Source organism: Mesoplodon mirus (assembly GCF_964341445.2).
Source record: "Mesoplodon mirus genome assembly, chromosome: 8".
Classification (NCBI taxonomy): Eukaryota; Metazoa; Chordata; class Mammalia; order Artiodactyla; family Ziphiidae; genus Mesoplodon; species Mesoplodon mirus.
In genome coordinates this window covers 7,226,725-7,238,135 of record NC_138984.1, presented here as the reverse complement: position 1 = coordinate 7,238,135, position 11,411 = coordinate 7,226,725, and the positions used below count along the sequence as shown (strand labels likewise).

The following is an 11,411-nucleotide window of genomic DNA, read 5'->3' as shown; positions in this document are numbered from 1 at the left end:
AGATGCTGCAACGTCCCACATGATCTAAATCCTGGGCTCCTAATCTAAGTGTGTCCTGGCAGAAAGGGCATGGCCACAGGCAGGCAGGGCTGGGCGGGGTGGGATTCAAGGCCCTCCACATTCCAGGACAGAGCTGGGTGTCAGGTGGCTCAGAGGGCCAGCTGCAGCCTCCGGTAACTGGCTGCCGCCTCTGGAGGTGGGAAGAAGTGTCCCAGGCCAGTGACTGACCAGGTGGGAAGCCGCAGTCCCAAACCTGGTGGTCCGATCCCTTATGGGACCACCACCGACACCTCTGTCCCACAGTGTTCAAACCTGCCTTCTCAACCTGCAGAAGGGTGTCCCCCACTGCCGCAAACAGCTTATTCGGTTTCTGGAGCTCCTCCACAAGTGGAGGTCCAAATCCACTCCCGTCCTGAGGCCCCAACCCCGGCTGCTTCTTCCTCCACGGGAAGCCTCCTTAGCCCTTTCCCTGGGACACACCTCCTCCATTGGGCTTGAAGGGGGCTCTTCTCTCCCTGCCAGACCGAAACACCTCATTCTTGTGCGCACAAGGGTAATAAGAAGTAGACCTTCGTCTCTTTTATTTTATATATGATGCTTCTTTTAATGCAGCCAGAAATGATATTTGCTTTTCTCGGAACCATAACCCATACAGGATGCAGTGACCAAGTCATTTCTTTATAACACCTGGGCTCCGGAAGGGGCCAGAAGATATGAGTTACATTCAGCCCATCAGGGAGCCAAAGGTGGCGTGGGCCCTCAGCCAAGCTCTGGTGGCCATGAGGCAGGCCTGGCCGTGCAGCCAGAGACTGGCGGAGGCTTGGGGCAGGGGTGGACAGAGGCGGTTGGTCTCTCAGTCCTTTGAGTCGGAGACCAAAGGACGCTCGTCAAGCTCATCAGGCAAGGGTGGTCCATCTGTGCCCCTGGCCGATTCTAACAGCTTCCAGGGGAGAGGACACGTGCAGGGGTCATGACATCATCACCTTTGCACCTGCCCTTGGCCAGGGACACCCTGGGTCTGGGGCCTCTCAGTGCCTGAGAAGGGCCCTGGAGCATGCCCGTCCTCTGTCTGCTCCCCCAGGAGACAAGAAGAAGAGGTGGTGTAACACTGTTTAAAATACACGTTTTCATTTACAAATGCAGCAAAGGAGAGACGTGGGCACCTTTTCTGCAGTTCTTGAGCGAGGGGCCAAGACACATGAGCACTAACCACGTAGCAGGGGTGAGGGGTGGAGGCGACTCCTGCCAAGGCACCCCAGGTCACACCGTGCTGCCTGCGGCGGCATCCGGCCTTCCCGCTGAGCCCCTCCGCTGTCCGCTGGGGGGCTGCCCGCCACGCCCTGCTCCCGCCCACCCACATCCCTCGGCCAGGCCGGGGGCCAGGGGTCACTGCCGATTTCGGCTGCCCAGCTTCCTGCGGTCCTTATTCTGGCTGCGCTGAGGGTCATCCATCTTGTGGACACGGAAACACTCCTTGAGGTTCTGGGACCGAATCTTCGGATTCAAGATCTCCTCAGTCATGTTGCTGGGGAACCAGCCTCTCTCCTGGTCATGCAGACGCTCGCCAAAGATCCACCCTGCGTAGGGAGGGGAAGGGGAGGGTCAGAAGCTCTCCAAGTGGCGCAGGCTGGGCCTCGCCCTGGCCTGTGTGGGGAGCAGAGGAAAGGGAGACGCAGGGGTCCAGCTGGCCTTTCCAGAGGTCCCCTGCCCTCAGACGCATTGCTGGAAATGCCCAGACCTTGTTTATCCCCCATGAGCTGGGCGCGTGCTGCCCTCCCGGGGAGCGCGGTGTGTGCACAGGGTGGGTGCAGAACCGCTGCGTGTCCCGAAGGTATTGACTTTGGAACTCACCCCCAAGCTCTCAACCATCCTAGGCTGCCCCACGTGAGGCCAGGAGACCCCAGGGGCCACCCCCAAACGCACGAGGCATCGAGGGGCCGGTGGGGTGGTAGCTGACCGCGTGGTTCCCTGGCCTTGAATGCTTCTGTCATCCTCTGGTTGGGCAGCCCCTCCCTGAGCCTCAGCCTCCTGGGAGCTGGGTGGTCAGCCGAGGGTGGCTGGCACGACCTGGCCGAGTGCCCTAGCTCTCTACCCCCCACCCCCACATCACAGTGTGTATGCTGGGGGCCTGGGGCCCGAACTGCAGGTCCTGCTGGCAGGTCCTGGGGCAGGGCTAAGACCTGGGGCCTGAGGGCCAGGGGCGTGCCTTCTGCAGGCCACGTGGGAGGGGTGTCAGGCTGTTTCTGTTTTGCGGGGGAAGGGGGAGGGCAGGAACCACTGTTCTCCCAATGCTGGGTGAGCCCCTAGGATTTGGGAAGGGGGGAAATGGCCTTCTCTGGAGGTCACCAGCCTGAGACTTTCCAGCCAGGGTCTTGAAAAAGAGGAGGAACTGGGGTTGGAGGGAGATGCTTTCTGCACTTTTGGGGATTTAGATTAGGAACAACTCATGTAGAAATAAGGGATCAATCTTTCAGGGGAGGGGAGTGAACCTCTGGCACTGACGCCGACAGCAGGAGTGGGCGTGAGTCCCGGCGGGTGGCTCTCTGGCCCACGTGGGGCTACAAGCCTGGTGGTCACAGGCTCATCTGGAAGCTTGTTGCAAATACGGGGTCAGGGTCAGGGTGCTCCTGGCCATCATCCCTCCCACTGTGATGGGGGCTGATGCCAGGGCTGGATGAGGGGAAGGGGACATGGAGCCAGGTGCTCGGCTGGGCCTCATGCTAAGTGGGGGAAGGTGGACCTCACAGCTCCGGCGGGGAAGGAGAGCGGAGGCACTGGGAGAGATGCCTGCTCTCTGCTGAGGAAAGGCCAGTGGAAGCCACGAGGGGCAAAGCGGTCTACGGGAGCAGAGAGGCAGCACGGCCCTGGGCTCTGCCCGCCTCTCAGCCGGCTCTTCTGTCTGCTTCTCCACTGCATCCCTCAGGCTGGGGCAGAGCCCCAGGAGGGGGTGGGGCAGGGAGCCTCGAGTGCGAGAGGCGCCCAGCCCCGGGGCCTCACCATCCTCTGTCTTGTCCAGGATGTTCAGGATGTCGGCCAGATCCAGCGTCAGCTCGTCCGGCTGCTGGGCCACGTACGGGTGCACACACTGGACCTGGGGGCAGTCTGAAGGGAGGAGAGAGGGGGGCGGCCTGTCCTCATCACCACGGCACCCGCCCTGGTCCCTACACGGGCAAAACCTGGTCCCCCACTTCTGCCTCAGCAGTTAGCAGGGGCACACGGCCTGTCCAAGAGACAACGCAAACTCCCGCAGCAACTGAAAGAGGGCTCGTCGGAGGGAGGGGTGTGTGGCTCCGAAGAAAAGGCCGTTAAAGCGCCAGGAGTTCTGAACAAAAAGTACGTGGATACAGGGATGAACAGGCCTGAGGGACTCTTATTGAGACTTCAGAAGGAGCTGCTTGGTCCTGGGCTGGGCCCTGGGAGCAGTTTGGGGACAGTCAGGACTCGCTGAGCTCGGTCAGGATGGCAGTGTCTCTATCAGGCAGCTGGACCTTCGCCTTTTTATATTTTGTAAGGTTTTCAGACAACTGGCCACCCCAGAGAACGCTGGCGTTTGCCTTCTGGGCCCAAATTCCTCTTGGTTTCCTTGTGGTCTCTGTCACTTATGACCCAGTGGTTTTTATTTCTTCATTAACCATCAAAACGTTTGCAAAGCTCAGGCACACCCGTGTCCTCCGTGGGGTACTAAGCTTGCACTGGGGTGCTAGGGACCTCCGGGCAGGCGAAGCAATCTTCCCAGCGGCCCCGCAGGCCCTTCAGGCGGAGTGCAGAGGCCCCCGAGGCTGACGCAGCTGTGACAGGCAGGGCTGCCACGAGGCTCCCTGGACCCTCCCTTGCCCCACCCGGCGGGTGCCCCCTCCCCAGTGGGCCACCTACCCAGCAGCCGGGATGTGAAGGAAACAAACTTGGTCCTTCGGTTGGGGGCCAGCGAGGTCATCCAACGCTTCATCTCGCTCCTGGGACAGGGAAGAGGACAAATGCCCCAACCACAGAGCAACGGACCCCATGTGAGGGGAACCACTGCGCCAGGCATCCAGCAAGCTGGCCACTGGGTCCCAGGGCTGGCACAGGGCCGCGGCAGGACAGCGTGGACGGGGCCGGGAATCCAGCGGCGGGACGGGGGCGGAGTGCTATAGAACCTCCCTGGTACATCTTTAAAGTCAGTGGGTGAGGGTGAGCCCACGATACCCCAAAGTTAACCCAGAGCCGCGCCCTCAGCTGCCAGCTACCCTGAGCCATGGCCCGTGGAATCGGGAGAGGCTGACGCCATCCCTGCCCCAGGCAGTCAGAACTGGACCGCAATGTGCAGGGCGACACCTGTGAGTTCTGGGCTGGGGGGTGCTGGGCACCGCACAGGGGCTGCAGGGCGGCTGGCCTGGCAGCTCAGAGGTGCAGGTGGGCCTGAGGCCACACAGCGACAGTGGTTCACTGGTCGGTCGGGCCCAAGGGCTCTACAACAACTCCTCAGAACAGAGGCGCCCGCCCAGAGTCTGACGTCCAAGGGAACACGCGCGCGCGCGCGCACACACACACACGCGCGCGCGCACACACACACACACAGCCAGCAACGTGCTCGCCCCACACCCTGACGCTAACGCTGCACAGAAACCCTCCCGGCAGGGCCTTGGGGGAGGAAGGACAGGAACGGGGCGGGCGGTGTGCTGAGCCCGGAGCCTCGCACCACCGGGGCAGGCGACAGCGGCGCTGGGCACTCACTGAGAGGACGCCTTCAGCATGTAGGTGGCCTCCCGGTCGTCTGCATTCTCGAGCAGCCGCAGGATGAAGACGTTGGCCAGCGTCTGGCCCTGGTCCTCCAGCTCCTCCACTCGCAGCAGGCCCCGCGGGGCCGAGTCAAACACCTGGTACTTGTCTCTGGGGACCGAGGGTGTCAGCAGAGGCGTGTCAGTCCCGAGGAGGCGGCGGCTCGGATCTCCAGGATATGCTCTACGCTGGCCAGCGGGGCCGGCCCCACTGCTGACGCTCCTCACCCCCTTCTGGAAGCCCCCCACCTGACCGCCTGTCCCCCTCACCCCCAGCCCCCGCCCTGCACAGTGTGGACGGCGGACGAGGGGTCAGCACCCATGACACGGCAGGGGCCGCTCTGCCGAGCCCGCCCCAGGCGTCAGGCGCTGAGCTGGACTCTCCACGTCCTTAGGGGTACAGCCCCCGCTAGACGGAGGGGAAACGGAAGCTCAGGGCGTTGAAATACACCTGCCCGAAGGCCCAAGGCTGGACCAGAACGGAGCAGGCGTTCAAAGCGGGTCCAGGGCCTGGCACCATCGCAGCACCGTGCCCGCCGCCCCCAGGCCGTGGTGACCCCCCATCCCTCCTGCCTGCCGCTCACCCCGGAATCTGCCGGCAGATCACCAGCAGGTCGTTAAAGAGGAAGAGGTAAATTTCCCGGAAGAGTTTCTTGGTCCGCAGGGTCCGCGATGTCTTGGGGCCTGACATCTGCTGCAGCTCGCCCTGCTTCAGCAGCCAGCGGGAGTGGGAGATGATGGGCACCGACTGCGTGGGGGGGACGGCGTCAGAACGGCTGTGCCCCTCCACGCCCCCCGCCCAGGCTCCCCTCGCGCTCTGACTGGAGTGACGACCGAGAGTAATGGTGTGTGAGGCCCGCACTGGGCCCGGGACGCACGTGGCGCTGGTGGGAAGGACGGACGGATGCTGGGCAAACACGGGAAGGGCGAGTGTGTGCGCATGCGCACGTGCTCCTGAGTGGGCAGGTGTGTGTCTGTTGTCTATGTATCTGCGTGTGCTTTTACGTATGTGCGCTCACGTCTAAGTGTGTCCACGTGTCCTGTACGTGTCTGTACTCACGTGTGAGTGTGTCCACGTGGGTGCCTCTGTGTGTGTGTGTGTTGTCATCCTCCTACTACTGTGTGATGCAGGATCAGAGGAGAGGCCAAGTTCACAGGAGAGAGGGGAGAACTGGGTCCCACAGGGCGAGGACACTGGGCCGGCAGGTCTCCACACTGTGGCTCCGGGGCAGGCACCCAGCACCCAGCACCCAGCACACGGCCTGCAGGTGGAACTACGTGGGGGGCCCGGAGGTCTGCGTCCTCAGCTGGGGCTCAGCTCCCAAACCTAGCATGACCTCAGGGACCCTCGGCAGGTACTGTGCGCTCATGTGCCCCAAACCCCAGAAACCCAGGCCCTCAGGGCCCTTAGGGTCACTAATGCCTGCAGCTTTACACAGAGTTGGGGAAAAGGTCGGTAACTTCCGTCAGATTTTCAAATCGCCCACATTTAAGAATCCCTGGAGCAGTCCATGTCACATTCTTCATGTGAGCTGACTGTACAAGGTCACACAGCCAGTAAGTGAGAGCAGGCGGCTCCCGACTCCCTGCAGGAGACAGTCTAGGCCAGCGGTTCCCAACCGTTTTGGCACCAGGGGCTGGTTTTGTGGAAGACAACTTTTCTACAGACGGGGGTGGGGGGCGGGGGGATGGTTCAGGCGGCGGTAGTGCGAGCGATGGGGGATGATGGGGGGCGATGATGGGAGGCGATGCGGAGCCATGGGAGGTGATGGGGGTGATAGGGTGTGATGGGGAGCCATGGGGGCGATGGGGTGCAATGGGGAGCCATGGGGGGCGATGGGGTGTGATGGGGAGCCATGGGGGCGATGGGGTGCAATGGGGAGCCATGGGGGGAGATGGGGTGCGATGGGGAGCCATGGGGGAGATGGGGGGTGATGGGGAGTGATGGGGAGCCATGGGGGGCGATGGGGACCCATGGGGGAGATGGGGTGCAATGGGGAGCCATGGGGGGCGATGGGGGGCGATGGGGACCCATGGGGGGCGATGGGGAGTGATGGGGAGCCATGGGGGGCGATGGGGGGCCATGGGGAGTGATGGGGACCCGTGGGGGGCGATGGGGAGCGATGGGGACCCATGGGGGCCATGGGGGGCGATGGGGAGCCATGGGGGGCCATGGGGGGCGATGGGGACCCATGGGGGGCCATGGGGGGCGATGGGGAGCGCTGGGGACCCATGGGGGGCGATGGGGAGCAATGGCGACCCATGGGGGGCGATGGGGAGTGATGGGGAGCCATGTGGGGCCATGGGGAGCGGCTGTAAATACAGATGAAGCTTCGCTCGCTCACCCACAGCTCACCTCCTGCTGTGCGGCCCGGTTCCTAACAGACTGCAGACCGTTACCGGTCCGCGGCCCGGGGGTTGGGGACCCCTGGTCTAGGCCAATGTGACGGCCCGGTGACTGGGGGCAGGTGGGGCCTTCAGCTAAGGGGTCAGGGAAGGTCTCCGTGGAGGTGATGCTGTGCTAAGACCCAAGGGCAGCCATTCAGCGAGCCCGGCCAGTGCCCAGTGCTCCAGGACAGCCGGGCTGGGGCGGGGACACATGGCTGGGCATGGGCTCACCTTGATCTTAAACTCCATCTTCTTCTGAATGCTGATCATTTGCTCCGTGCGGCTCATTTTCCTGACGCCCTCGTTGCATGCTTTTACCACCTGGGATGAGAAGGAGGACACATCAGGCCATCTGCAGCCAGCTGTCTCTGACCACTTCCTTCGGCCCACTCAGGCCACAGCTGGTCAGTCTCAGCTGGGTCTCAGTTCCAGTGTGGAAAATCAGGGCCTTGTCTTTGCTGGGACGTGAACTCCAGAGAACACATACATCGATGCCGACCCCTCATGTCACCTAAGAGAGTAAATTTCGACCAGAAGACGTCCTTTCTCATCTGTCAGACTGGAAATGCCCAAGGTCTGGGGATCAGGATCCGTCACACACTGTGGGGAAAGCACAGAGTACCCCCACCTTCCTGGGAGGCAAGCCAGGTACCAAGGGGCCGAATGAAACCACATTTTCTGGGACTTCTGGGGACTCAACCCGAGAGGTGATATCTGCACAGGATCTAGAACAGGGCCCGGCACCCAGCAGGCACGCAGCATTTAGGAACGAGCCCAAAGACGTGCCTACTAGGATGTCTCCTGCAGTGGCGTTCAGAGCAAGAAAAACTGTCCTCAACCTAAATGTCCATCAACAGGGGTTGATTAACGCTCATAAATCCACATAACCCTGTACTCTGAGATCATGAAGAAGTGCAATAATTTTACATGCACTAAAATGGAGGGAAAAGCCAGCTCATAAAGCACAAGCCCATCTGCAAAGAATACAGTTGTGTGTGCAGGCGTCTGTTTGGAGAGGGGTCTGGAAGGGCAGGCACCAGCATGCTGGCAGTGGGGCGTGGGAGAACTGCTGACCTTTACCCTCTTTTTTTGCTTATGAACAGTTTGTGGACTTGTTTGTATTCAGCATCATTTTTATAAATTAAGGGAAAAAAACCCACCTTTATTAAAAAAAGGTAAATAATGAGAAGCAAGTGTATACCTGGGAAATGAAAAGGAGATGAAAGCAGAAAAGAACTTGAAAACAGAAAACACGTGCTGGTGCCCCGAGACCCCTTGGGGCCCAGTGTGGCCGGCTGCCCAGTGGGGGCCAGGATGAAGCTCCCACCTGATCAGGTGTGTGCGTTCCAGGGGTGGGCAGAGGGTCCCGAGAGATGCAGCCTGGCTGGCAGGTCACTGACCCTCCCTGACCAGCCTGCTCGAGGCTCCAGGCTTTCCCCAGCTAGGCTGGGAGGGGAGTGCTGTTTTTCCCAGTATCCAAAGGGTATAATTGCCAGGAGGATTTTGGAGGCCAACTGGCCTGACTGAGGGATGCGAGGAGAAGCCCCTGGGGGGAAAAGACTGTATTAAGTGACAAAGTCCTCATGGCTCCATGTGGCTCCACGTGGCTTAGAACCACCACCTGACGCCCACTGGGCTGGTCCTTTTACTAAGCTGCTACCACTGGTACACTAAGTGGAAAGGACTTCCCAACACCAGGCTCTCGTCCGTTTCAGGGTCACCGGCACGACAGAGTGGCCCCTGCACGGCTGCCAGGAGTGGGCTCGCAGCTCCAGCGGACACACTGGAGCCAAACACACGAGACAGAGCTGCTTTAAGGCAAACATGTGGGAACAGACACATTCACTGACCCCTCCCGCACAGCCCCTGCTCTGCTGGCAGCTTCCAGGAGGATCCTCGGGAGCGGAGATGCTTTCTCCACTCCTGGGCAGGAAGAGCCCAGGCTTGGCAGGGCCGGGGAGTCCTCTCGCAGGGATAGGAGAGGTGCAGCTCGAGGGCCGGGAGAAGCGGGATCGGGGGGTCGGAGAGGCGCACAGGGCAGAGCTGCAGCAGGGCCCAAGAAGAGCCAGAGCCGGCCTCAGAGCGCGGCAAGGGGGGCAAGAGCCATGGATTTTTTTTTTTTCTTTTTTCTGCGGTACGTGGGCCTCTCACTGTTGTGGCCTCTCCCGTCGCGGAGCACAGGCTCTGGATGTGCAGGGTCAGCGGGCCATGGCTCACGGGCCCAGCCGCTCCGCGGCGTGTGGGATCTTCCCGGACCGGGGCACGAACCCACGTCCCCTGCATCGGCAGGCGGACTCTCAACCACTGCGCCACCAGGGAAGCCCAGAGCCATGGCTTTTGACACTGGAAACAGATAAGGACAAGCGTCGGGCCTCCGAGGGCTGCTGAGGGGAGTGCCTGGGCCTGTGGGTGGCCACAGAGCGGGGTTGGCGGGAGGGCCCATGAACATGTCTGCAGGTCAAGAGTGCCCGGCCGGCCTGGTCCACCCCGCACGTCAGCAGCCTGGGGTGAGGAGGAAGCCCACCCGACTTATTTTTTTGAACCCAGTGACTTCTCTGGATTGCTAACTATTAAAATGAATTTGCATCTTCCAGAGACGCACCGGCACAGGAGGGGGCAGGACAGGAAGGCGGGTCTAGAGGAGGAAAACAGCTGATGGGGAAATGTGGAAAGAGGAAGCACAACTCACCAGCTCCAGTTCCTTGTGGGCCCCCAAGGCAGTGCCTTCCCGCTCAGACCTCTCTTCCACCCTCTTCAGGATGTTCTGAGCACAGACAAAGTCTTCATTTAGTTTCGTCACGTACAGCCATTCCTCCCCTCTCCACCCCCTTTGGCAGTGGCAGCCTCCCTGCCGCACTGGTCCAAACAGCCTTGTGTTGCTGCAACAACCCAGAGCAAAGAGCCCCACCGGTTACGGACTGAGGGCGGGGGAACCTTCCACCAGCCGAGGGCCGAGCATCGCGCACAAGCCTTGCTCGGCTCTAAGATGGTAACCACAAGTCAAGGTCTGCACGAGGACTAACTACGAGGGCCAAACCCGAGCCCCAGTCTCCTTACAGCGAAGACCGAAGCAAAGGGGGCAACCAAATGCGCTGGGGAAGGGGGAGGGCGCGGCCCGACAGGGAGGGAAGGGTCGCTCGGGGCTGGCTGTCCCTGAGGGGAGCTCAATGTCTGCAGCAGCATCAGTGGGACTGCCATTTGAAGCCAAGTAGCAACGACCCCGAGGCTTCGTTAACTCTGGTCTTATTGATAAAAATGTCTATTTTCCAGTGGTTGGGTTTTCTTGAGTTTCGCATGTAAATTACAACGTTTGCATTGGTTTCTGCCTCACAGTTCTCCCGTGCCCATATTTCTGATCTGCTCTCATTCCGTGAAGAGGTTTGGGTGCGTCTGAGCACAGCTCACCTCCCCCCAGCTGCCCCATGTGGTGGCACAAACGTCCCCAGCCACCTGCTGCCAGCCAGACACCAGGATGCTGGACATCCTTTCCACTCTCTCCTGAGCTCCAGACCAGACCCAGATCCCTCCCGCCTCTGGACGTCCCTCAGCTGCAGGCCCCCAGCCTCCCCTGTGCAGTCACCTGCCCCGCCTCTGCCTGCCAGCCAAGCCAGACACACGCAGTCAGCTCCGATGCCTCCTTACCCTCCCCCCCACCAACATGGGGTCACCAACCCTGCCTGTAACCATCCCCCGACTCCCAAATCCATCTCTCAGCGAACAGGATGGCTCAGGCTCCACCTTTTCTCTTGGGATAAAACCCTATCTGACCAGGTCCTGCTCCTGGCCTCAGGCAGAGGATGGTGTGGCTTCTTCAGCCTGGTGCACAAGCCCTCCACACTGGCCTCCTCTCTGGTGGGCCCCTCCCTACCTCCTGCGGTAACTGGCGGGTCTACCTGGAGCACCCCGCCCACATTCACCCCTCAGACACGCTGCCTCTGAACCTCAGTCCCCCTGCTTGCACCCCCCACCCCATGCCACCGTTCTCCTCGTGACAACATTAAGATAGGTCTTGATCTTAGTTCTGTTGGTTTTTATCATCCAGAAGTTAAGATTTTTAATATATCACTATATACTCTTTTCCTATAAATTTTTTTCTCTGCATAATTAGGAAATGTTACTGTCTTCTGTTTCATTGTTTCCAAGTTTAAAAAATTCACATGCAACTCCTTCAGTCGCAGCGTCCTATGACGTGGGCTGGTCCCAGCTGTTCTCCCACCGTGCCATGCACCTCCCCCCACTGCCCCCTGTCTGGGCTTCTTTGGACTT

The 11,411-nt window shown here is 60.8% G+C and overlaps 1 protein-coding gene across 2 annotated transcripts in view; it reads right to left on the bottom strand.

The window, feature by feature from the left end:
- Window positions 1–617: 617 nt before the first annotated feature.
- The window catches only part of NGEF (neuronal guanine nucleotide exchange factor), a gene marked incomplete at its 5' end in the record, with an annotated part of 79,843 nt that continues 69,049 nt past the window's right edge, over window positions 618–11,411 (bottom strand). For both annotated transcript variants that reach the window (XM_082631323.1, XM_082631324.1), the window contains 7 exons: window positions 618–1,577; window positions 2,998–3,102; window positions 3,874–3,953; window positions 4,714–4,869; window positions 5,342–5,505; window positions 7,377–7,466; window positions 9,835–9,909. In XM_082631323.1, the coding sequence (XP_082487449.1) occupies window positions 1,387–1,577; window positions 2,998–3,102; window positions 3,874–3,953; window positions 4,714–4,869; window positions 5,342–5,505; window positions 7,377–7,466; window positions 9,835–9,909 (861 nt within the window). In that variant the 3' untranslated portion in view covers window positions 618–1,386. The remainder of the gene's footprint in view (window positions 1,578–2,997; window positions 3,103–3,873; window positions 3,954–4,713; window positions 4,870–5,341; window positions 5,506–7,376; window positions 7,467–9,834; window positions 9,910–11,411) is intronic.